We start from the raw sequence: 27,914 nt of genomic DNA, 5'->3' as shown, positions 1-27,914 counted from the left end.
GCTAACTTTTTTAGGATAACATTGTTTTAACAACTACCAGATGAAGCCATTTTCCAGCTGGAACATTACTTATTACCAGTTTCACCTTTCTTCTTTTTCAAGTATTTCAATATACTAAATATTTGGTGAAGAAGGTAAAAAAACTCTTCTCTTAGGGTCTTGTATTTCAAATGTCAGTGTTGGGTTCAAGCAGCTAGCAAGATATTTGAGAACACAAATAATATAGGCAGATTTTTTCATCTGCTCAGTTCTGCTTGGTGCAACCCAGTTTCACAAGAACATAATTTGATTTCCTGTAGCCTTTAGGTACAACCTATTTATTATCCCCCCTTATGGTTTCCTTACCTGTGGTGCCAGAGAGCCTAATTTTCTCATCTAAAGCCTTCTAGATTATAGTCACATTACTGAGATGCACCCATATTTCATTTTCGTTACAGAAAGATAGTAAAACTTCTTTTAAAAAACCCGGCAAAACATGGCATTGATTATTGACTTTGAAGCCAAATTAATACAAGTCTTAGCCTGATAATTCATGAAAGCCAATAAACACCCCTTTATTGCCTCTGAAGCATAAGAATGGTCCAATTAGGACAGGAGTTCTACTGTTACTTGTTACGAACACGTGGGCCTGCCACATGATGTGACATTTTGAATTCCTAAGCTCTCATATATTGCCTCTCTCACTCTAGCCCTACTCGCATTTCCCAAAGAACACTTGGCTCCATATTAAAATGTTACCTTTTAAGTTTAGTTTCTCTTATTTTTCCTTAGGAGCATTTTAATAGTTTATAATCAAAATTTTTATAGATCCTTACTTCACTATAAAAACAAATAATGTAGACCTGAGCATTGTGATTAGGTATAACTGCTTTCGTCACTGTGATACGATATGACAGTGCACGTGAGTGATGGCCAGTTGTATCTGAACTCAGTGGTGTAGCAATACCGTATCCTAAGCAAGTCTAATTTTTTATGTTTTTCTCTTTTCTGAAAAGGGAACTAAGAGTTATCAGGAAACTACACCAAAACCAGAACTTACACCAAAATTTTGCTCCTCAGAAGGGCTGCAGGGACGAGAGAACCTGTACTCCTTTTCAGACAGTATGAGTCTATTGTTTTCTTTTATTAAAATTTAGATACAGGAAGATGTTTTTCCTTTTAGCCTCTTAAATCCTAGGACTTAAAAAAAAAAAAGCATTGATATTTTAGCTGTACTCGGTCAGTAGTATGCTGAGAGTCTTTCAGCAGAAAGATGGGCATGAGGGTAGGATGAGGTCTTTAGCTAAAGGTTCAGTGAAGCCAGCTGGTCGTCCTAAATTTGTTGAGTCAACATTAAGTAAGCTTTAAAAATGGATCATCAGTGTTTCTCTACAAGCGTCAGAAAGAAAGATATAGTGTTTCTTCACCACTGTGGTTCTTTCCAAACTCTTTTAGGGCTGGTAAACAGCTATGTTGGAAAGATAGAAGATGACAGAAAAACCATGTGAGAATTAAACTGAAATATGAATTAAGTAACTCTGATAAAATTTCCTAATTCTAGAAAAGGAGTCTCACTCAGCTTGTACATGGATTTTTGTCATTCAGTCCTCTTAAAACCAAAATAATAATCAATTATGGATGGATATCAAATTACAAAGTGAACAGCTAACTAAGACAGGGTCTTGCCTCTAACAGTGACTCTGTGTGTATGTGTCTGAGTGTGCATGTGTGTGTGATAATCCTGAGGAAATGTATATAAGGTAGTTTATCTTTAATGCTTTGAGAGGGAGGGGAGAAGGCAAACGAAACTGGAAAAATGCTACACTGGCAAACCACAAAGCAAGCTGCATTTTATTCTGGCTTGCAGATAAGAAAAGATCCCCATCTTCCACTCCTGATACTAGGCCCAAACATTCCCTAACTTACTTTGCCTAGGCCTTGGTATGATGTCCAGCCAGCGATCTCTGACACATTTCCAAAGTTTACCAACATTCCTTCAATAGGCAGAAGTCCAGTGATTCTGGCCTTGGTACAAACACCTACAGCACTCAGCTCTCTTGGTGAAGGAGGAACTGTAGAATCTGTCACAGAGCTTGAACTGACACAGAGCATAACCCTTGAGAGGTTATGTGTCTGGCTGAGTGAGAAAAGAAGCAGAGGAATTTCAGATAGAAGTTCAGGCCTTTATCACTCGTGTGCCAGAGAAGCGTTTTTCTCAAGGGGAAGGAGTGGTTAAGAGCTAAGACTAAGGAGGAAGAAGGTCAGGTAAACTTTGTTTTATGGGAAGGAAGGAGGATAAGGAGGGAAACAGCACTTCTGCAGAACTCTGAACAAGAAAGAGTTTCTTTTTGTTTTTAGGCCCCCCAAAAGTGGTTTCTTTTTGTGATTGTGCTCTTTGGCTAGAGAGTGTTGTTTATATAACAGGATAAAGTACAAAATTATAAGCTCCAAACTCCTCCAGAGGAAAGCTCTCCCAAAGCTCGACCCCCAGGATGGATGGAAAATATGAGTGTTTACTGGCTGGAACATTGAGCCGCAATGGAAATTTCAACATTCAGAAGAAGATAGCAGAGAGGAAGGGCCTGTTGAGTAGAAAGAAGTCACCCTTCAACAAAGGGGTCAAAGAAAAGGAAGAGTCTCCTGTGGGCCCCACTCTGATGGCCCTTCCTCAGCTGGAAAGGCTACATCTCTGCGATCCAGCTCCAGGAGTGCACTGCATATGGCTGATGGCCAGTTTCCTCTAAACCAGATTCTAAAACACGGAGTGTAGCAATCCCACATCCCAAGCAAGTCCAATTTTAAGTTTCTCCTTTTTTTTTTTTTTTTTTTTTCCTGGAAAGGGAACTAAGTGGTATCAAGAACCTACACCAAAACCAGGCACTATACTGGCTACTTTCACATGCACAACTCAACTAAATCTTATAACAACTTAATGAGGTAGGTATTATTATCTGCACTTTTAAGCAGATGGGGAAATTGTGGCTCAGAGAAGCTAGGTAACTTGCACAAGGTCATACACTCAGTAAGGCAAACCCTAAAGTCCCTTCTCTTTTCACTATACCCTGCCATCTTCCTAACAGGGGTTTATGGCCTCCTTTCCTATAAAGTAAACATACTGGGCTTGCCTGGTGGCGCAGTGGTTGAGAGTCCGCCTGCCGATGCAGGGGACACGGGTTTGTGCCCCAGGCCGGGAAGATCCCACATGCCGCAGAGCAGCTGGGCCCGTGAGCCATGGCCGCTGAGCCTGCGCGTCCGGAGCCTGTGCTCCGCAGTGGGAGAGGCCACAACAGTGAGAGGCCCGCGTACCGCAAAAAAATAAATAAATAAATAAATAAATAAAGTAAACATACTTTTAAAGAAATAGAAGGGGCTTCCCTGGTGGCGCAGTGGTTGAGAGTCCGCCTGCCGATGCAGGGGACACGGGTTCGTGCCCCGGTCTGGGAGGATCCCACATGCCGCGGAGCGGCTTGGCCCATGAGCCATGGCCATTGAGCCTGCGTGTCCGGAGCCTGTGCTCCGCAACGGGAGAGGCCACAACAGTGAGAGGCCCACATACCGCAAAAAAAAAAAAAAAAAAAAAAAAGAAATAGAAGCATTTAAAGGACTAGTTTCAGAATAATTCCCCTAAACAGAGGAAGAAAATGGAAACAAAGCCTTAGCATTTTGGTCGCTGAATAATTTTTGCAGAACTATGGAGCCCTCTTTTAAAACCTCACATACTCCTCCTCCTATTCTCTTTTTATTGTGGCTTAAAAAAAAAGTATAATTTTAAATTTACCATCTTAACCATTTTTATGACTACAGTTTCGTAGTGTTAAGTACAGTCACACTGTTGTGCAACAGATCTCTAGAACTTTTTCATCTTGCAAATTTGAAACTCTATAGCCGTTAAATACTAATTCCCCCTCCTCTATTCCCCCAGCTCTTGGCAACCACCTTTCTGCTTTCTGTTTCTACGATTTAGACGACTTTAGATACTTCATAGGAGTGGAATCATACAGTATTGGTCCTTTTGTGACTGGCTCATTTCACTTAGCAATATGTCCTCAGGGTTCAGCCATGTTGTAGCTGGTGACAGGGTTAAATCCTTACACCCTCTTCTTGATTCTCTTTCTTCTAATTGCCTGGGTCACACAATTTAAATCTTTTTGTTATATGCTGCCCAGTACTGCTTCCTAACTGTTCCATGTGTACGTGGCTCCTTCTCGCTGCTAGACAGTAACCTCTTAGTGATCCAACACCAGGTCTTCAAAGTCTTTTAGACCCTACCCAGCGCTCAGCACTACGCCGAGAGCATAGAAGATACATCCTGGACAGTAAACTCTGGGAGACTGGGCACGATTCTGTCTTATTTGTTGCTACTCCCAGCAGCTAACACAATGCCTGACACATAGAAAATAAACAGAACATGTTTTATTAAAGAAAATAAACTCAATATTTCTGAGAACTGAAAATGAAAAGATAGGAAGTCAGAGTCCTGAATCTCCAGCGACATTCGTGAGAAATAATCTAGGACTTCCCCTGTGGCGCAGTAGTTAAGAATCTGCCTGCCAATGCAGGGGACACAGGTTCGAGCCTTAGTCCAGGAAGATCCCACATGCCGTGGAGAGACTAAGCCCGTGCGTCACAACTACTGAGCCTGCGCTCTAGAGCCCGCGAGCCACAACTACTGAAGCCCACGCGCCTAGAGCCCGTGCTCCGCAACAAGAGAAGCCACTGCAATGAGAAGCCCATGCACTGCAATGAAGAGTGGCCCCCGCTGGCCGCAACTAGAGAAAGCCCGTGCTCAGCAACGAAGACCCAACGCAGCCAAAAATAAACAAATAAAAAAATAAGTATTTTTTTAAAGAAAGAAATAATCTAAAACAAGGGAGAAAAGTATTAGTTAAACTGGTATCAGAATCTCTGAAAATCTGTTTCAAAAAATTATGTAAAGAAAGGTACCAGACTATAGTTTATTACTAAAGAGTAAGAGGGCAGAGGAACAAGGTGACATGAAATATCACCCAAATTTCCAAGATTTGGGGCTTCATTGTACCCCATTCCCCAGTACAGAATTTAAAATTCTGACATACAGCTGTTTTCCAGAGTAGAGGGTACCAGGCCACACAGTCTTGGCCCACGATGTCTTGCCCTGTCACAAAAAGAAGGAACAAACTCATGACTGTGCCTTCAACCTCCCTCACCTTTAACATCGAGGAACAGATAAATCCCCAGGTTGCATGTGTGAAAAAACCAGAGATGGATAAAAATAATTCAATGACAAATGCTGGAAAAACATACAAAGGGGCAGAAGCCAGACATTCGTGGGATTCCCTGACAGCTCGATCCACGAGGAAGGGCTGGACTGGAAAAAAACAGAGCCTCAGGTTCCTGCCAAGCCGTCTGAGGCCCTGTCCTTCCCAAATCATTCCAAGCAGCAGCCAGAACTTTACAGTAACCCTTCCAGGTCTCCCAAAGAAAGATGCGCTCCTCACCTAGAAAATGCTCCTCCCTGACATGGTCCAGTTCCATGCAAGGCTGGCGGTAATGAGGAGATGCCTCTGCACATCAATCTCAGCGCCTAACAATTCCCCGGGTACCCAGAAAAATAGATAATTAAAAGGCAGCTTGAAAAACCCGACCCATTTCATTGGCTAAAGAAAAGCTTAGTACCCAGGTATCAGCATCTAGAAATCAAATACAATCCCTTTAAGAAAAAAGAGGTCGCGGACATTCGGTACCTGCATCCTGGAGGCCAGATTGTATAATTCTCAACTGGCCTTGCTCGGAGGCACACCTCAGGCTTCTAAACATGTGACTGTATTTGGCCCTGACTACATTCTCTTCTGGAGAATGGCCTGCAATTAATCTCACTTATTACCTCTGAAAAGTAACAACAGAGGAATGGCTGGCCAAGTCCAACTCCGAGTGTCTAGGGAACTGCAAGCTCCACGGCCAGGCCTCAGACTGTCTGGGCAAGGCGTGGGCTCTCTGCCTTCCTCTCCCACAACAAAGCTCCAACAGGGACTCCAGACAGACCAAAGGAACCGAGGGATTTGAGGAGCTGGGCTGAGCTCACACTGACCCAATGGGAGACGACAGCCCTGGGCTACATTTGGGGTGATTTCAAAACAGCGGGGGAAGAACAAGGTTGTCTGGTGAAAACTTGTGTGATCCATAAAGTTGAGAACAATAGCAACGCCACAGGGAAATGAAAAAGAACACTATTTGCTGAGTTCTTGTGAGTCACCAGTTTTCATTCCTGTGGCTACCAAGTCACTGAATCCTCCAAGATGCAGATGAAAAGTACAGCCAGCATTGGATTCTCTTTACATCTTTTTATGTTTACAGGGCAGCCCCTGGTTGAGTGAATTATGAGAGTTTATCAGCACTGGAATCCACTGATGCTTTTGTAGATGTACAAGTAAGAGGACATTTTATTTACTTAGCACCCACTTCCAGGGAGATCAAAGTGCTTTAAGAACAACCTAAAAGCTCCCCAAACAGTCCAGTTTATACATAAGTATGCTTATCCAATAAAAAGATTAAATAAATAGTTCAGGGTCACTTAGTGTAAAAATCAGTAATAAAACTCACATCTCTAAGCTACTAATCCCTTATTCATTAAACTTAGTCACCCTTACTACAAAGGAAGGAACAACAAGAGACTAAATAAATATCCACAAACAGTGACTTACCAGGTAAATAAAGAAACTGGGGCATGGGACAGAGTGAATGCCTGAGGGAGGTCTGGCTGGGGCCCATGTCATGGCCAGTTCTGAAAGGACCTCTGAGAATTCATTTAAGGCTCTTTAGGGTGGGTATCTCTGGGAATTCCACATGGAACTGGAACTCCCAAGCTGAGCTTGCAGGCTGTCATGGCGACCAGAGGTCGCCATGAGGGGTGTGTGTGTGGGGGGAGGGGCAGAGGAAGATTTTCCAGGGCTACCCTGGACTAGAATGGGGCCTGAGAACTGACCCTCGAGCTTGAAGAGTAGGTGAAGAGATGGCTGTTATGGGGACAACTAACCCCCAAAGGGAAAGACCAGGGGGCTTTGCAGGGGCTACTTCCTGGTGCCAGTGGTTCTGAAGTCGATTGCATCATGTGCCATTCTACCACAGCCCATGAGCACAGTCTGGCTAGGAGAAGGTCACTCACAGCACTGCACCCTAGGTCCTGCCTCTGACCTTGATGGATCCCTTCATCTTTCTGTGTCTCGGCATTAACAGGTGTCACCAAGAGAAGGCTCAAAACCCAGCCATAACTTTTATTCCAAACACAAGTATGTAAAATGCTAAAACTCAGGACTTCCCTGGCAGTCCAGTGGTTAAGAATCCGAGCTTCCACTGCAGGGGGCACGGGTTTGATCCCTGGTTGGGGATCTCATCCTGCATGCCCTGTGGTGCAGCCAAAAAAAAAAAAAAAAAGCTAAAACTATTTTTCCAAAATGTATAGTCTTGACATTTTGCTTACCGTATGGAAAACGGTTGCAGCCTTGTCATATAGACAATATATCCAAGATTGCAGAGAAAGTGTTTTCCATAGAAACAAGGCTCTGATTGTAAAATGAAAATGGAATATTTGGAAATATTTTATATGGAAAATAAAGCTCTGTGGTATAAACAGAATTTCTTTTTTACGACTTATGTTTTAGGAATGCGGTTACTCTGGAATCGTAAATCACCAAAGGACAGACTTCTCCTATGAAGAGAATAGTGTGGGAGGATGTCCTGTCTTCAAAAGTCCTGCCTCTTGGTCTTCAACTCTTCATAATTCTGAATTGAGATGATTCTTTTCACCCTTGACCACAATGATCACTGGTATGAAAGACACCGTACCAGAGCATGATGTAATGCACTTATGTTTATCTTGCTTCCTGGGCAGAGTCTCTGCTTCCCAAATTAGTTCCTTAAGTAATCATTCTAACACCAACAGATACTTGAACAACAATTAGGTATTTCCTCCATGCCCAAGCCTTCGGTTGCCCCTCCAACCTCAGGGCAGGGCAGCATCCAAAGAGGTGGCTGGTTGGCAGAGGCTGATGTGCTGGCCTGGGGTAGGGAGTTGGTGGGACACCTGTGGCAGAGTGTCTTTATTTGGAGGGAACAATATCTCAGCTGGTTGGAATACTTCATTGTAACAGTCACATTCCATTCTAGCTCATCTGACTCAGGGACAGATGCAATTAAACCCATATTTAATAGTCACTAAAGCAAGATGTACTGGGAATCTGTTTCTTCTTATGTTTTTTAAACAGGGGAACTTGAAATACAGATCGAGACTAGAATTCAATACAGTGGTTTCTTTTTTAAATCAGAAGTTGCTGACTTTATGGCCAGAATCTATTTGGATCTATCTTCTGCCACTTTGCTCAACTACATAAAGGGAATTTCCTTCCCACTTTCCAAATGAACATTGTCCAGGGAGGCTGTTTGAGTTTAATTAGATAACCTACATAAAAACATATAAAATATGTGCTTCAAAAGAAAAGAGTCCAAAGTTACTGAAACACAATGTAATACAAGGTATAAAAAAGGAATTAGGAGACAAGGAGAAAATGTCAAAAGTCAATACACAAAAATGTTGACTGTGAGCAAGGATTAAGCATAGTATAAATTCTTGCTCTTTCACCCGGAAGTGAACTTGCTGAACTGTATCAGAAATTTCCTTTTCGTTTGATTTGCCCACAGGCTGTCTTACAAGTGAAATGAGGCCCTATATTCAAGCACCAGAGGATTAGGACACGTGGGGAAAGGTACCTGTCTTGCTGGTGCCTGTGCAGGGAACTCAAAGTGCGAATGACTTGCTTAAGATCCAGGCTGCCCCTGTGTGACCCAAATGCCGCCTCCATGGCCCTTTACATACCTGCTTCCAGGAGGGGCGGAGTGGCTCTCAGGAGCTTGGGGGTCTGACTGTATTGACCATGTTGGGCCTCTAGGACTGATGACAGGCCGAAGTGTGTGGGGAGTTGAAGCACTGCTTCTGCTTATGACGCCACTTGCCAAATTCAGGTTTGTTACCTAGAAATGAAGCGAGAGAAATAACCTGATTTTACAGAGTTTTAGAAAAGTATCATTAAAATCATTATGGGGAAAATCATGTAGAGTCCAGGAGATGCTGACCCACCTGAGCTTAAACAGTGGTTGCCACAAAGGCACTCATTAAAGGCTGGCTTCTGTACACATCCAAGAGCACAGGTGAGGGTGGCTAGTGTCAATATAAATTAACGAGTATTTATTCTGCCCCTACTATGTGCAAAGCACCATACTATGCGAGGTGCTATGAAATACAAAGATTAATGACAAAAACAGCAAGTACTTACTGAGTATTTACTCTGTGTCACACAAGGTTCTAAGAATTAGGCAAACTACTTAGCCTTTCTGACCCTTGTGTCATATGAAAGTTCTAAGTGCTCGATAAATTTTAAATAATAATTATTATTAATAATAATTTATAATACTTAATGATAATATTTATTACTTATTTATTAATAATAAATAATAATAATTACTATATAAAGAACTCACTGATATAGAAAAAAGATACACAGGCAATAGAAAAATGGGCACTGACTTCAATAAACAATTTACAAAAATGGAATATAATTAGCCAATTAAACAATTAAAACTAGTCATTTCCACTGTCAATCAAAGAAATGTAAATTACAAGATAACACTTTCGTGTGTTACACTGACATAAATAATAACCAAAAATATAGTACCTAACCATGGCAAGGGTGATATTAGATATGTACTTATACTATTTATGAGACTATTAATTGGTACAATCTTTCTACAAATAAATTTGGCAATATATTATTAAAAGTATCAAAATATTTGTACACTTTGATGCTATACTCTAACTCATAGGAACTACGCTAAAAAAACAACTGCAGATCATTAATGAGGTGAGTATTATAATAGCAGTTACTATCCAGAAGCACTTACAATGTGCCAAGCTCTGTATAAATGAGTATATTACATGCATCTCATTCAAACTGTCATAATGCTATTGGCAAGTACTATTATAATCCCCACTTTACAAAGAAAGAAACTGAGGCCTAGGAATAAATGGCAGAACCAGGGTCTGAACCATAGTCTTTGAAACTCCAAATCGCATGTTCTTACTCACTACACTATGCTGTGAACAGAAACTGAAAACAAGCATTGATTTTAATACTGAAAAAGGAAAAGATCTAAATGGCTGAGAGTATTTAAATAAATTATGTTAAATAAATTTTGCTCTAAACATATAAGGGAATATTATGTATCCATTAGAATTTTTTTGGAGAATACTTAGCAATATAGTAACATGCTGATATCTCAAGTTAAAAAACAAAATCACAATATGAAACTGTACAGAGAGCAGAAGCAATTTCCTTAAATGAACACATACACAGACACACACTCTAAAGCGCATGTATTACTTTTATAATCCAAAAGAAAAAAATGTAAGTTATTATGAAAAATACAGGTGCGAGGTGATAACCTTAAAACCTGGCTGGAAAGAGTGGAATCAGAAGAGAAAGGATGGTTCAAGAAGCATTTCAAATGAGATGTACAGGGAATGCTGAAAAGAGGGGGTGTACTCAAAGCTGAATGCAGGGTGCTGAGTAGGAGACACTAAGGAATAGTGAAGTGAGGAGATATGAATTCCAAGAAAAGTGTCCTCCTATGAAGTGTCCCAGGAAGGTAACAATTTTGACATTTACAAATAGAAGAATTCTGGATTTTTAAAAAATCTGGTAATTCTGAAAGAAAATAAGTCATTTTTAGTAACAGTATAGTGCTTCATTCCTAGTTACAGAATTCAGTGACAACAGCCCAGGACTGTGTCTTCACACCAAAGGACCCAAATATTTTTCTTGTGACGAAAGCCACTTTGTCTAAGTCGGGAGTGATCTCTGGTGTCTGTGGAGGCTGGGGGCCAGAACACTCAGACTGCACCCTCCAGTGTGGCCCCAGGTTCAGAGTAAGCCTCAGGAGCCAACCCTGGCTTGTCAATTCTGACCCCCTTCTGCCACTACCGGGGAGGAGAAAGACCACGCTGATGAAAGTGTGGGGAAGACAGTGTGGCAGATTAGGGCAGTGTTCTCTGGCCCCCAGGGCCTCTGAAAAGCCTTGTCCTTCTTCCTGCACCCTACCTAGTGGCAACAAAGGCCAGGTTCTCGGACGATCAAACAGATTCCCTGTAGGACTGAACTCACCCCCGTCCCATACTGAACGCTTCTCCTTCCTGCCCTGATCCCTGGCACTAAATATTAGGCTTTTCAAATTAGACATGAGCTTGGAGCTTATAAAGATACTACAAAGTGGAAAGGTCTTTATAATAACTAACAGATTCTCCAAACACTGCCTCAGTCAGTTGCGACAAAAACCTCATAAAAGAGGCTTATTAATAATTTATAGTGGAACAGCAGTAAAATAAACAAAAGATACATACTTTACCACGTTTAGTGTAAACAGTATAGCTGGAGATTAGTGAATGGGAAGGAGAAGAGATATCAGATTTGGTACATCTTCTCTCTTTTGTCCAGGCTGCACTTAATTGAAACATCATCATTTTCATCATAATCACGAACACTTACTGAATGCTCACCATGTGCCATGGGCTTAGATGTCTTTGCATTATCTTGACGTGTATTATCTCACTTAACCCTGAGCAAGCCTTTGAAGGAGGTTCTATTGTTACCCCATTTAACAGAAGAGGCAACTAAAGTCTAGAGAGGGTAAACAATTAGACAAAAGTAACACACCTAGTAGGTGGCAGGGCCAAGATTAGAACAGAGAATGTTCTCCTCCAAATGCATGTGGAATACTTTTTTCAAATAATATGGCTTAACATCTGAGTCCTTACAGTGGAAGTGTCAGGCACTTATAAGTGAGGTTTTATCAATATATCTCCCTCCTTATCCATTACTCATGGAGGTAGATACTGTGATACTCCCTTGTGGGATTATAGTTCCCCAACCAGGGATCAACCCTGGGCCGTCAGCAGTGAGAGGATGGAGTCCTAACCACTGGACTGCCAGGGAATTCCCCCAGTACTCCCTTTCCAGATATGGAGAAACAAAGGGTCAGAGAAGTTACGGTAAGTAATTTATTCACGGTCACATACAGTTGCAGAACTGGTACTCTTGTTTTAAAATCCATTTTCTAGTTTTGAAACTAGTAGGGAAACTGTCCTAGTTACCCTTGATTATTAGAGATTTTTGAAAATATAATCAGATACAGACCTCAAATTTGGAAAACAGTGATTATACAGGGATTGATTATACCTAACTATTCCAGCGTTTTCTACTTTTCCTTAAATTTTATTTCCCACTTGTTACCCTTCACCAGAGGATATTAAAAAAGTAGAGCAACAAAAAAAACAAAACAAAACCATCCTTAGGGGCTGCCCTGGTGGCGCAGTGGTTAAGAATCCATCTGCCAATGCAGGGGACACGGGTTCGAGCCCTGGTCTGGGAAGATACCACATGCCGCGGAGCAACTAAGCCCGTGTGCCACAACTGCAGAGCCTACGCTCTAGAGACCACGAGCCACAACTACTAAGCCTGCACGCCACAACTACTGAAGCCTGTGTGCCTAGAGCCTGTGCTCCGCAAAAAGAGAAGCCACCACAATGAGAAGAGCGCACACTGCAGCAAAGAGTAGCCCCTGCTCGCCGCAACTAGAGAAAGCCCGCACACAGCAACGAAGACTCAACACAGCCAAATATAAATAAATAAAATAAATAAATGTATTAAAAAAAACAACATCCTCAATCAGTTTTGTTTCTTAGCAGATATAGTAAAAGATGGCATGAACATAAAACAAATTTTGGACTCTTGGTGAATTTTGTTTTTTCATGTAACATCCATTATGCATTTCATGGATAAACCAAAAATTGGTAGTCATTATGATTTCCTTCTACACAAAAGCAAAGCATCCTTAATTTATTTTGAGAAAAATAGCAAAAATGACCACTGCTTAAATATGAGACTATGTAAGGAATAAGAAAACTTTTAAAGCTTTTCATCTTTCCTTCCAAACGATTCCTGCCTTAAAAAAAAAAAAAAAAACAAGTAACTGGTAGATAGCCTTATCCACCAGAGGGCAGACAACAGAAGCAAGAAGAACTACAATCCTGCAGCCTGTGGAATGAAAACCACATTCATAGAAAGATAGACAAAATGCAAAAGCAGAGGACTATGTACCAGATGAAGGAACAAGATAAAACCTCAGCAAAACAACTAAATGAAGTGGAGATAGGCAACCTTCCAGAAAAAGAATTTAGAATAATGATAGTGAAGATGATCCAGGAGCTTGGAAAAAGAATGGAGGCAAAGATCGAGAAGCTGCAAGAAATGTTTCACAAAGACCTAGAAGAATTAAAGAACAAACAAACAGAGATGAACAATACAATAACTGAAATGAAAAATACACAAGAAGAAATCAATAGCAGAATAACTGAGGCAGAGGAATGGATAAGTGACCTGGAAGACAGAATGGTGGAATTTACGGCCGTGGAACAGAATTAAAAAAGAAAGAGTGAAAAGAGATGAAGATAGCCTAAGGGCCTCTGGGACAACATTAAACGCACCAACATTCGCATTATAGGGGTCCCAGAAGGAGAAGAGAGAAAGGACCTGTGAAAAGATTTGAGAAGATTACAGTCGAAAACTTCCCTAAGGCTTCCCTGGTGGCGCAGTGGTTAAGAATCCACCTGCCAATGAAGAGGACTAGGGTTCGGCCCTGGTCCAGGAAGATCCCACATGCTACGGAGCAACTAAGCCTATGCAAATCAACTAATGAGCCTGTGCTCTAGAGCCCACGAGCCACAACTACTGAGCCCAAGTGCCAAAACTACCGAAACCCACGTGCCTAGAGCCCATACTCCGCAACAAGAGAAGCCCTGCAATAAGAAGCCCGCGCACCACAATGAAGAGTAGCCCCCATTTGCCACAACTAGAGAAAGCCTGCACTCAGCAGTGAAGACCCAAAGCAGCCCAAAAATAAATAAGTAAATAAAAAATTAAATAAAAAAAAAAAAGAAAACTCCCGTAACATGGGAAAGGAAATAGCCACCCAAGTCGAGGAAGCAAGCACAGAGAGTCCCAGGCAGGATAAACCCAAGGAGAAATACGGGAGACACACAGTAATCAAACTGACAAGAGTTAAACACACCGAAAAATTATTAAAAGCAACAAGGGAAAAATGACGAATAACATACAAGGGAACTCCCATCAGGTTAACAGCTGACTTCTCAGCAGAAACTCTACAAGCCAGAAGCAAGTAGTATGATATATTTAAAGTGATGAAAGAGAAGAACCTACAACCAAGATTACTCTACCCAGCAAGGATCTCGTTCAGATTCGATGGAGAAATCAAAAGCTTTACAGACAAGCAAAAGCTAAGAGAATTCAGCACCACCATACCAGCGCTACAACAAATGCTAAAGGAACTTCTCTAAAGTGGGAAACAAAAGAGAAGAAAAGGACCTACAGAAACAAACCCAAAATAATTAAGAAAATGGTAATAGGAACACACATATTGATAATTACCTTAAATGTGAATGGATTAAATGCTCCAGCCAAAAGACACAGGCTCGTTGAATGGATACAAAAACAAGACCAATATATATGCTGTGTACAAGAGACCCATTTCAGACCTAGGGATACATACAGAGTGCAAATGAGGGGATGGAAAAAGATATTCCATGCAAATGGAAATCAAAAGAAAGGTGGAGAAGCAATACTCATATCAGATAAAATAGACTTGAAAATAAAGAATGTTACAAGAGACAAGGACAGACTCTACGTAATGATCAAGGGATCAATCCAAGAAGAGGTAAAAATTATAAATATGTATGCACCCAACGTAGGAGCACCTCAATACATAAGGCAACAGCTATAAAAGAGGAAATCAACAGTAACACAATAATAGTGGGGGACTTTAACACCTCACTTACACCAATGGGCACATCATCCAGACAGAAAATTAATAAGGAAACACAAGCTTTAAATGACACAATAGACCAGATAGATTTAACTGATATTTATGGGACATTCCATCCAAAAACAGCAGATTATACTTTCTCCTCAAGTGCACACGAACATTCTCCAAGAGAGATCTCATCTTGGGTCACAAATCAAGCCTCAGTAAATTCAAGAAAATTGAAATCATATCAAGCATCTTGTCCAACCACAACACTATGAGATTAGAATTAAATTACAGGGAAAAAAACGTAAAAAACACAAAAAAAGGGAGGCTAAACAATACACTGCTAAATAACCAAGAGATCATTGAAGAAATCAAAGAGGAAATCAAAAAATACCTAGAGACAAATGACAATGAAAACACGACCATCCAAAACTTATGGGATGCAGCAAAAGCAGTTCTAAGAGGGAAGTTTATAGCAATACAATTCTACCTTAAGGAACAAGAAAAATCTCAAATAAACAATCTAAACTTACACCTAAAGGAACTAAAAAAAGAAGAACAAACAAAACCCAAAGGTAGTAGAAGGAAAGAAATCATAAAGATCAGAGGAGAAGTAAATGAAATAGAAACAAAGAAAACAATAGCAAAGACCAATAAAACTAAAAGCTGGTTCTTTGAGATGATAAACAAGATGGATAAACCTTTAGCCAGACTCAGCAAGGAAAAGAGGGAAATTATACTCCAATAAAGACGTTAAAAAAAAAAAAGAAAAAAGAAAAAGAGGGTGAGGACACAAATCAATAAAATTAGAAATGAAAAAGGAGAAGTTACAACAGACACCGCATAAATACAAAGCATCATAAAAGACTACTACAAGCAACTCTGTGCTAATAAAATGGACAACCTGGAAGAAATGGACAAATTCTTAGAAAGGTATAACCTTCCAAGACTGAACCAGGAATAAACAGAAAATATGAACAGACCAATCACAAGTAATGAAATTGAAACTGTGATTAAAAATCTTCCAACAAACAGAAGTCCAGAACCAGATGGCTTCACAGGTGAATTCAATCAAACATTTAGAGAAGAGATAACATCGATCCTTCTCAAACTCTTCCAAAGAATTGCAGAGGAAGGAACACTCCCAAACTCATTCTACGAGGCTACCATCACCCTGATACCAACACCAGACAAAGACACCACAAAAAAAGAAAACTGCAGACCAATATCACTGATGAATATAGATGCAAAAATCCTCAACAAAATACAGGCAAACAGAATGCAACAGCACATTAAAAGGATCATACACCATGATCATTTGGGATTTATCCCAGGGATGCAAGGATTCTTCAATATACGCAAATCAATCAGTGTGATACACCATGTTAACAAATTGAAAAATAAAAACCATATGATCATCTCAATAGATGCAGAAAAAGCTTTTGACAAAATTCAACACCCATTTATGATCAAAACTCTGCAGAAAGTGGGCAAAGAGGGAACCTACCTCAACATAATAAAGGCCATATACGACAAACCCACAGCAAACATCGTTCTCAATGGCGAAAAACTGAAAGCATTTCCTCTAAGATCAGCAACAAGACAAGAATGGCCACTCTCGCCACTCTGATTTGACATAGTTTTGGAAGTCCTAGCCACGGCAATCAGAGAAGAAAAAGAAATAAAAGGAATACAAATTGGAAAAGAAGAAGTAAAACTGTCACTGTTTGCAGATGACATGATACTATACATAGAGAATCCTAAGATGCCACCAGAAAACTACTAGAGCTAATCAATGAATTTGGTAAAGTTGTACGATACAAAATTAATGCACAGAAATCTCTTGCATTCCTATATACTAACAACAAAAAATCAGAAAGAGAAATTATGGAAACAATCCCATTCACCATTGCAGCAAAAAGAATAAAATACCTAGGAATAAACCTACCTAAGAAAGTAAAAGACCTGTACTCAGAAAACTATAAGACACTGATGAAAGAAATCAAAGATGACACAAACAGATGGAGAGATCTACCATGTTCTTGGATTGGAAGAAGCAATATTGTGAAAATGACTATACTACCCAAAGCAATCTACAGATTCAGTGCAATCCCTATCAAATTATCAATGGCATTTTTTTTTTACAGAACTAGAACAAAAAATCTAAATTTTGTACAGAGACACAAAAGACCCTGAATAGCCAAAGCAATCTTGAGGGAAAAAAACAGAGATGGAGGAATCAGACTCCCTGACTTCAGACTATACGACAAAGCTACAGTAATCAAGACAATATGCTACTGGCACAAAAACAGAAATATAGATCAATGGAACAAGATAGAAAGCCCAGAGATAAACCCACGCACCTATGGTCAACTAAGTTATGACAAAGGAGGCAAGGATATACAATGGAGAAAAGATAGTCTCTTCAATAAGTGGTGCTGGGAAAACTGGACAGCTACATGTAAAAGAATGAAATTAGGACACTCCCTAACACCAAACACAAAAATAAACTCAAAATGGATTAAAGATCTAAATGTAAGACCAGACACTATGAAACTCTTAGGGGAAAACACAGGAAGAACACTCTTTGACATAAGTCACAGCAAGATCTTTTTTAATCCACCTCCTAGAGTAATGAAAATAAAGACAAAAATAAGGAAATGGGACCTAATGAAACTTAAAAGCTTTTGCACAGCAAAGGAAACTATAAACAAGATGAAAAGACAACCCTCAGAATGGGAGAAAATATTTGCAAATGAATCAATGGACAAAGGGTTAATCTCCAAAAAGTATAAACAGCTCATGCAGCTCAATATTAAAAAAACAAACACCACAATCAAAAATTGGCAGAAGACCTTCATAGACATTTCTCCAAGGAAGACATACAGATGGCCAAGAAGCACGTGAAAAGCTGCTCAATGTCACTAATTAATAGAGAAATGCAAATCAAAACTACAATGAGGTATCACCTCACACCAGTTAGAATGGGCATCACCAGAAAATCTACAAACAAGAAATGCTGGAGAGGGTGTGGAGAAAAGGGAACCCTCCTGCACTGTTGGTGGGAATGTAAATTGATAGAGCCACTATGGAGAACAGTATGGAGGTTCCTTAAAAAACTAAAAATAGAATTACTGTATGACCCAGCAACCCCACTACTGGGCATATACCCAGAGAAAACCATACTTCAGAAAGACACATGCATCCCAATGTTCATTGCAGCACTATTTACAAAAGCCAGGTCATGGAAGCAACCTAAATGTCCATCAACAGACGAGTGGATAAAGAAGATGTGGTACATATATACAATGGAATATTACTCAGCCATAAAAAGGAGCGAAATTGGGTCATTTGTAGATGCGTGGATGGACCTAGAGACTGTCATACAGAGTGAAGTAAGTCAGAAAGAGAAAAACAAATATCGAATATTAACGCAGATATGTGGAATCTAGAAAAATGGTACAGATGAACCAGTTTGCAAGGCAGAAATAGAGACACAGATGTAGAGAAGAAACGTATGGACACGAAGGAGGAAAGCGGGTGTGGGGGAGTGGGGGGATAAATTAAGTCTCTCTAGAAATACAGGGATCATATGTATTATTGGCCACAGCACTAAGTGCCCCTCACATGACATATGCCTGGGAAATGGCAGCTTACTATCACCTTTATCATCCTCTTAGATAATGCATCTCAGGGGATTATGAAAAGTAGTTCTTTTAAGTAATACATTACACATTTGAATAATAAAGTTTTGCTAGACTTTATGTTACCAAGTTCAGCTGCCAGATGCCAGGCATGTTTACACAGATCTTCTACCTTTCATAGTGCACTTTTTGAGCAGCAGATAACTAACCCAGAGATTCACATATGCACTCACTTGCTGAAATCAACAGTACTCTTATGTACAAAATTTTCTAACTGGGATGCCACAATAGGAACATTTATTATATAAAAACCATATTGCCTCCCATAGAGTAGGAGCAAAATAAAATGTTTTACCTTAAAAAAAAAAAAAAAGAGTAACCGGGACTTCCCTGGTGGCACAGTGGTTAAGAATTCACCTGCCAATGCAGGGGACGTGGGTTCTATCCCTGGTCCAGGAAACTCCCACACGCTGTGAAGCAACTAAACCTGTGAACCACAACTACTGAGCCTGCCCTCTAGGGCCCGCGTGCCGCAACTACTTAAGCCAGTGCACCTAGAGCCCGTGCCTTGCAACGAGAGAAAAGCCCGAACGCAGCAACAAAGACCCAGCGCGGCCAAAAATAAAAATTAAATTAAAAAGAAAAGTAACCTATCTCTATTAAATAATAACAACCAGACCCTCTAAAATATTCTACTCTTACTTCTGTAGTTTTGTCTAGAAGACACTCAGTGCCTAGCCCAGAACTACCTCCATTCCACCCAGCTCTGTCTTCCTAGGATATACATTGCTAATGAATAATCAAACAATTTGGGGCTCACTTAGATATGGCCTCAGACTCTTCTTTACACAGTCCTCCAGGCAGCTGTCACTAAACAATCAGAACTGACAGGGGAGACAAGTACTTTCAATCCTTGTTCTAGAGCAGCACTACCCAATAGAAATGGATGGAATCCATCACCCATTAACAATTGTGATGGAAATGTTCTATAATCTGCACTGTCCAATACAGTAGCTACTAGCCACAGGTGACTGTTATGCACTTGCAGTGTGACTATGACTGAGGAACTGGGTTTTAGACTTTATTGAACTTAAATTTTAAAAGCCACATGAAGGTAGTGGCCACCTTAAAGGACAGCACAGCTCTAGACCCTCAACCAGATCTGGTTGAATCTTATGGGTACAGATTTATGCCTGGCTAAAGTTCAGTCTACGCAAATTATCTCTAGATTAAATGAATTAAGAATGCCTCTGGGGGCTTCCCTGGTGGCGCAGTGGTTGAGAGTCTGCCTGCCGATGCAGGGGACACGGGTTCGTGCCCCGGTCCGGGAGGATCCCGCATGCCATGGAGCGGCTGGGCCCGTGAGCCATGGCCGCTGAGCCTGCGCGTCTGGAGCCTGTGCTCCGCAACGGGAGAGGCCACAACAGTGAGAGGCCGCATATTGCAAAAAAAAAAAAAAAAAAAGAATGCCTCTGGTCCTTCCTTTCAGCTTCTCAGTTTTTTCTAGAATAGACAGAAGAAGTCACCGAACTAAAATGGACCAGAGCATCAATTCTGGCCCTAGCAGCATCTTGTCTTTACTAGGTAAGACCAAAGGGCAGGGCTAATCTCCCAGCATTGGACAGATCTTAAGACACTCTACAAGCCAGTTAGAGTTCACACCTGGAGGTTTCTTCCTTAACAGGACAGAAGGATGATGACTATTCCTGTCACCAGGCTGCCTCTGCTTCTCTGTCCACCTACATTTCTCCAGATAACATAATAAAACCAGCTTTGAACAGATGAAGAGAAAATGGAAAATGGCATTTATTTATACCTGATTTGCAACAATGGTTAACATTTCACCGCTGAAGAATTTTTTTAAAAAAGACAGGCTCACAACACATAAAGACACCACAGCGCCAGTCCCAAAACAGAGGCTCATCGTTTTAGTTAGGAGTATTAGGCTATTAAGGTACAGGGTGTCGCCACTGGGCCAGTTGGCTTCTCTGGGCTAATAATCAGAGACTATGCTACTAAATCTAGGCTGGGCAACTCATGAATTTATGCCATTGGTCACAAAGGGGTCTGGAAGATGGGATACTTAACTAAAACTCATTTTAATTATTGAGTTGAAGAACATGCCTTACTGATAATGGGTATCAACATCTTTATGTTGCCTATAAGAATTTTATGTCTATGTTTGGACCTCTAAAATGTTGTGCCATAATTAATTTTTTTAGCAAACATGAAATCTTTCAGGTTCCACTATAATAACAGTAATAATAACAACAAAGTCATATTAGCACTAATGATGGCTAAATTTAATGAACGCTTTGTTTTTGCCAGGCATTGTTCTAAGCAATTAACTCAATCTTCAAGACAGATCTGTTAGGCACAATTACTTCCCTCATTTACAGATGGGGAAACTGAGTTTAAGAGGTAAAAACCTTGCTCAAGAACAAATAATTGTGTCAGCCCCTAGTTTCAATTCCTGGCCTGATACAAAACCTCCCAATCATGTAGTTTTAATCACTGTGTTACTTCCACAGCCTCATACCTTTGAACCTGAACTTACTATTCTGTCTGTGGACCAGCAGCATCTGTACTTACCTGGGAGCTTGTTAAAAATGCAGACTCAATCCAGCCTCAGCCCCAGTGAACAGAAATCTGCATTTGACAAGAGCCATAGGTAATTCATATGCATCTTAAAGTATGAGAAGCACTTGCTACAAGGGATGGTAGGAAAGGAAAGGAAAGAACAGGAAAGAAAAACCTTTCAAAGCTTCTCCTCCATAAAGCTCAGGGGATCTTCCAAAAACCAGCAGAAGTGCCCGAACAGAGTGAGGAACAAGATATTAAAACAACCAACAGGAAGGAGTAGAGATAATAATTCTATCAAGAACTTTTAGGTTTTACTATTTCTCATTGCTATTTGGATGTTCAAACATTAATATGAATAATTGTTAAATATGCCAAGGATGCAAAAGTGGATAAAACAGTTTAGAACAAGCTTCTAAAATTTCAAGTCTACTCATGCTGCCATGAGAAATAGTGGTCATTAAAAATAAACCAAGACATTCTCTTTCTGACTTACTTCACTCTCTGTATGACAGACTCTAGGACCATCCACCTCACTACAAATAACTCAATTTTGTTTCCTTTTATGGCTGAGTAATATTCCATTGTATTTATGTGCCACATCTTTATCCATTCATTTGTCAGTGGGCATTTAGGTTGCTTCCATGTCCTGGCTACTGTAAATAGTGCTGCAATGAACATTGTGGTACACATCTCTTTTTGAATTATGGTTTTCTCAGGGTATGTGCCCAGTAGTGGAATTCCTGGGTCATATGGTAGCTCTATTTTTAGTTTTTTAAGGAACCTCCATACTGTTTTCCATAGTGGTCGTATCAATTTACATTCCCACCAACAGTGCAGGAGGGTTCCCTTTTCACCACACCCTTTCCAGCATTTACTGTTTCTAGATTTTTTAATAATGGCCATTGCTAACACGTATATATGGAATCTAAAAAAAAAAAAAAATGGTACTGATGAACCTAGTTGCAAGGCAGGAATAAAGAGACAGACATAAAAAATGGACTCGAGGACACGGGGTGGGAGGGCGAAGGGAGAGTAGCATGGACATACATACACTACCTAATGTAAAATAGGTAGCTGGTGGGAAGCAGCAGCATAGCATAGGGAGATCGTCTCGGTGCTTTGCGATGACCTAGAGGGGTGGGATAGGGAGGATGGGGGGAGACCCAAGAGGGAGGGGATATGGGGACATGTGTGTGCATATGGGTGATTCGCTTTGTTGTGCAACAGAAACTAATAGTATTGTGAAGTATAGTCCAATAAAGATCTATTAAAAAAATAATAAACCAAGACATTTAAGCCTCATAACAACCAGCTTGTTAAATATTCTTCCACCCCTGCCTTTCTCTAGTTGGTTAGCTAAATGAATGAGGGTCTGTGGGAAAATCTAGTCACCGGCTTGTATCACGGCCTAAGCCTTAGGGCCTGCTGGGAGATGTTTCACCCCTTGCTCTCCTCCTCCTCCTCTTTCTCTTCTGCTCCCACTCTCCTGGAGCGGCTTCTCCAGAGGTGCCACTCCCATTCCCTTCCTCATGTCCACTGCCACGGTGACCTCAGTGCATTTTTTTCTTTTAGTACCAAAACTCTGTTTATTTTAGAGCCAACCTTCCGAATAAGGCAGGTGAGCAAATATCTGAATGTGTGGGGTAGGGACACATTGCACGCATTCCATCTAGACAGGTGTTTAAATTACAGCGGGAATAAATACAGGTGACGGATTGAAAGAGCGGGTAGAAGACACACAGAGGGGGAGGCCAATGTCCGGTGGCTGGCCCGCCCAAGTGTTACCGCTTGTTACTGCTGTTTGCTGAAAGTAGCGCTGCTGCCAGTGCTATAATTAAAATATGATACTATTGCCCTGATGGCTTCCCAGAATATACCCACCACCCACCCAGATACACAGCCTTTTGGTACCCAAAGAGGATCCAGGGCCAGGCCTAACTAAATCACTATTGCTCTACTGGCGCACGCTCTAGAAATGCTATGGTCCTGAATGCTCGAATGAAGTCCAGAACTCAAAGATAATTCAATAAATATTTACTGGATCGCTGATCATGGGCAAAGCCTTGGGTAAAGTCCTAAGAGAATGGGTTCTAAAATGCGGCCTTTGCCCCTAAGCCGTGAAGGAATTGGTAATCTAGTGAGACAGACACCTAGACAAATAGCAATATTAAAGGCCTCCAGAATATGATAATTGCCATAATAAAAGTGTTAAGGAAATTAAAAGAAGGCAATTGAACCGGGCCTAAAAGGATAGGTAGCAGGACCGGTATGGGGCTGGTGGAATGGTAGTGGCTCCTAGGGGAAAAGAAAAGGTGAAGTAAAAATGCAGAGCCAGATAAGCAGGAAGAATGTCCGAGAAACAGAAAGCACTCTAATTTGGCTAACATTCAGAGTAATGGAAGACAGGAACAGACCTTGCCACTCATTCTGCTCTCCATCTAGTGGACGGCAGTAAGCTATGTAGTGCTCTGTCAGCATTGTGGTGGAAGCAGAGACACCTAGTTGAGAGTCACCACAGTCAGGTGAGACATAATAAGGCTGGGACGCAGGACACACTCTTGATGGTCTCTCCTCATTTCCTCCGAGGCTGAAGAAGAGTGCTGGGTCTTCGAACTGGAGAACTGCATTTGTAGTATGATGACAAAAGCTCTCAAGTTCATGTGTTCATTCTTCATGTTTTCTTTTTGGATCAGCCCTCTTTTGTATTACATCTTCCCAAGTGGCTGGCAAGGCAAGATGGCACTGCCTGCCATTTAAGAACGGAAGGCCAAAGAGTGGGCATCTGAGGACAGCTTTATTCTAGGGCCTCATGGGAAAATGCACCTTTCCTTAGATTTATCTTTCCATGCCTCTCTTCAACAGTAAAATGGTTTGAGGATCAAGACTGGTGGGTGAGCCTGGCGGGGGGAAGTGCCCAGGAGGCTGACTTGATGGCTTCAGTCTAGGCTTGAGGCCTGGAAGCAAAAGAAGACATTGGATCATCTAGCCCATGTCATCAAAGCTAGGAGTTCCACTCAGGAGTTTGGGGCCAAAAATCTTACAGTAATTAAGAGAAGCTTTGTCCTGGAGGATCCTCTTTGGGCATCTTCTCCTGACCCTCAAGTTAGTGGCTATAGAATCTGGATTCCGGCCACCGTTCTCTCTCAATCAGTGTTTAACGACCACATGTGCAGTAACTTCTAGATCCACCATGGAACAACAAAACCAAACAAACTGACATTTAAGGATGGTGAGGTTTTAGTAGATATCTGAAAAGACAACACGGGTTAATGAAAAAAATAAGATGCCGGTATCCACTGTGATACCGAGTCCTCCGCCAGAGCAACATTAACCAGCATCTACCTCTGTGTATGCGTGTGCTATCAGGCCCTCAAGGACAAGATACTCTCCACTCACAGCAGAACCCAGGATTCTGCATTTCTACAGATACGGTATGTCTACAAATGTAGTGGCAAAAACCCTTCTCTGACTGGGGCTTATGGATTTTCACATGACTTTTACCTTTCTTAACACAGTACCAAGGTGTATCATTGCTGCTTGGGAAAACACAAGCAGCAAATATAGTTACAGCTATGCCAGGAGGGGCAGGAATTATTCCCAACCTGGAAATTGAAAAATCAGGGGCTTAACTGGTGTTTCATCATTAGCCCTAGGAAGGTCTTTCACACCACTTCAGCACAGCGGTATCCTGAAATCTTGTTGCTACCACCTTGTGCTTTACTTCCCAATGTTAGATTTATTTTTCACAAAAGAGCTCCCTCAGCTGTAAAGGATCCTTGCCATTACACTGCTTCAAGAACATAATGGTAGAGTTGAAAAGCTTCATGCCATGTTTTGCACTGTATTATAATTACAGGTTTATTCGCCTACCTTGCCCCACAAATTACATGCTCCTTTAGGATAGGGGCTGTATCTTATTCCGTTGTACCCCTAGAGTTTACCCAGTAGGCACAAAAGCATTTATATAAATGAAGTGGGTCTCATCTAGTCCCAAAGACACACACACACATACACACACACACACACACACACACACACACACACACCACACCCCTCAATCTCCAGCTAGTAGCTAGTTTCACCAGTGAGTAGAGAAGTGATTCATGTCACTGGAAGGTTAGCAAGGAAATTAAAGGCTCCAAATTACCTCTTTTTACAAATACCACAAGGGAAGGACTGCTTTGGAATAAGGGGAAATGAAATAATCAGTGACTAGACTTAGTGATAAGTGTTGTTCTTGCTATATCACCCTGCATAATTTTAGAGATGATTTCTGCCTGGTCTTGAAGTTTGGGGCAAAGTTCTCAAATGAGTGAAATAATAGCTTAGATGTACAGATTTTTTTCCTTGTCTATACAATGAATATACTGTATCTGTTTCTTCTTGGCATTGAAACTGCAAAGGGCTAACACCCTTTTTGAGATTCGCTTAGGGAACCTCAGGTTCACTAAGGCAGTTTGCAAATTTCATGTATCTTATTTATCAAAATGGAGATGGAAATTCAACATTAAAGACTTGGTAACCGCTTAACACGTGAGCAAATCAGTGGCATAGCATTCCCAGTGCAGCTAACAATCTTGGCATAGATTGCATTATAGCATGGTCCATAAAATCTTAAATAAATCTTGTCTGATGAGGTCTAGAGATGGGGTTTCACAAGATTATTTCATTAATCCAACAAATATTTATCAGACACTCTGTGGCATTCTTTTGAGAACTGAGAACAATTTTTTTAAATTACAAAGATCCTTGCCTTCATGGAGATTATGGCCTAGAAGGGGGTATCACTGAAATATACAAAGAAGGTGTTAAGCAAAGATAATCACAAATTTGGAGTGATCATTTTTGGCGAAATTACTGATATTAACGACCATATGCTACCTAAAAGTTTTCAGAAGTTCTTAACTTGGAGACCATGGGCCCATAGGGCATCAAGAGGGAGTCAAGTTGGAGGGGGAGGTAGTGTCTATGAACCCTCTGAAATTAATGCACACCTCTAAGTGTGGGTGCATATTTTTTTCAGGAGAAAAATTATAGCCTTCATTCAATTCTCAAAGGGATCTCTGACTCCAAAAAAGGTTAAAAATAACTTCATATCACTGATGTGAAGATAAATTTTTCTAAATCTGTATTTATACTGTACTCAGAACTACACCAATATCATCTTGAGAACAGCGTTCTCTGTGTCATTCATATATGAAGGCTCATCAGAATATGATGGGATCAACTGAGCCTGTCGTGGAACTTTCATTCCCCTGACCATGGGGCCCTGAATGATTTGGAATAGGGAAGTGCAGTGGCTAGTCCTGCCTGACTTGTTTTTACCATGTGTTGCTGGAACAAAAGACAATCCTTGAATAAAAAACACCAGTGGACCAAGACCTGTTTCACTCAAGAAAAAAGAAAACGAAAACCCAAAGTGCCAGATCTGTACTTATTACACGATTTTCATCACTGGATAAATATTAGAGAATATATTCAATCAAGAACATGAAAAGAATCATCCTTAAACAGCTACTTTTTAACCATGCTTCCAAGGGCACTTCCTGAGCAGATATTAAATCAACAGTCCCAACAACCAACATGTTTTAAAGCAGCTTCAACTCCTTTATAAATTCTTGAATACTGATAAAATGAACCTCAAGAAATTTACACTCCAGTCACCGGGAGATAAGAGCTATAACATTAATCACGTTTTTAAAGGGGTCAGGAAAAGCAAGGAATGTCTGTAGTTCTGCTACGTTAGCAGTAAGTTCTCTCGTTGTACCTTCCCGCTCTCTTGAACGTTGTCATTTACATAATATACATACACATATAGGCACTTCGTGTTCCAAAATCTACAAAGAGTGCCAGATCAGGAATTGCCAAAGATATTCTTGGAAAACCTTACAAGATGGCCACAGCCTTTTCGAGCGCTTCCAATTTATACATTGTTTCTGAGTCAATAGGGGCTGCCACCACCACGATAAATAGATCCATTCCCACTGTAACCCTGGGGATTAAGAAGGCTGCACAGTGTTGAAGTTGACTTCACTACAAAATAATCTGCTGGCTTGGCTACGACTCTACAGCAGTGTTAAGCTACATCACTGTAGTCTGATGAGAGGTGAGAGTCCTGTTTCAAACAGGAAGAGACAGAAAAACACTGATGGAAAGAATGTGAAGTCAAAGAGACTTGGGTTTGAGTCCTGGTGCGGTTACTTGCCATTTATGTGACCTTAGCAGAGTCACTTATCCTTTCAGCTATTTTCTTCACCTGTAAAAAAATTAAGTATCTACTTCATAAGGTTAAAGAGATAATGCATATAAAAGTATTTAGCACAGCGCCCAGTACAAGGCAGACATTCAACTAATGTCAGCTGCTTTATTATGAAGGGCAGGTACAGTATTGTCAGCAAAAAAAATGGAAGAGGAATCGTTTTTAAAAAGAATATAAAAACCAACATAACACAGAAGAGAAATTCTTTTCAATTCAGCAAGCATGTGATAAGTGCCTATCAAGTGCAAGGCTGCTGTGCTGGGTGATGGGTTAGAAAGAACAGCCGTCACATAGTTTATAACTCAACAGGAAAGAAGAGACATAAAATAACAATAACAGATTTATTATAGAGAGTGACTAATGAAGGGCCAAAGGGACATAGACAATGGAAAGATGACTTCTGGCTAGGGCAGCAGGGGGTTCTTCTTTCACTTATTTATTTTAAAAAATGTGTGTTGAATACACACTATATACCATGCTGGAAAAAATCGGTGAAAAAATGGACATGGTCACCTCCCCATCTTTAATCAAGTACCTTACAG

General features: G+C 40.7%; 1 protein-coding gene across 5 annotated transcripts in view; it reads right to left on the bottom strand.

The window, feature by feature from the left end:
* Positions 1–27,914, bottom strand: part of TTLL5 (tubulin tyrosine ligase like 5) — a gene marked incomplete at both ends in the record, with an annotated part of 288,021 nt that overhangs the window by 122,151 nt on the left and 137,956 nt on the right. For all 5 annotated transcript variants that reach the window (XM_079699035.1, XM_079699039.1, XM_079699036.1 and 2 more), the window contains one exon: positions 8,828–8,982. In XM_079699035.1, coding sequence (XP_079555161.1) covers positions 8,828–8,982 — 155 coding nt within the window. The remainder of the gene's footprint in view (positions 1–8,827; positions 8,983–27,914) is intronic.

The sequence above is a fragment of the Hyperoodon ampullatus genome (assembly GCF_949752795.1).
Source record: "Hyperoodon ampullatus genome assembly, chromosome: 3".
Taxonomy (NCBI): Eukaryota; Metazoa; Chordata; class Mammalia; order Artiodactyla; family Ziphiidae; genus Hyperoodon; species Hyperoodon ampullatus.
Note: the sequence above shows the minus strand (reverse complement) of the source record. Positions and strands in the feature narration are given on the sequence as shown.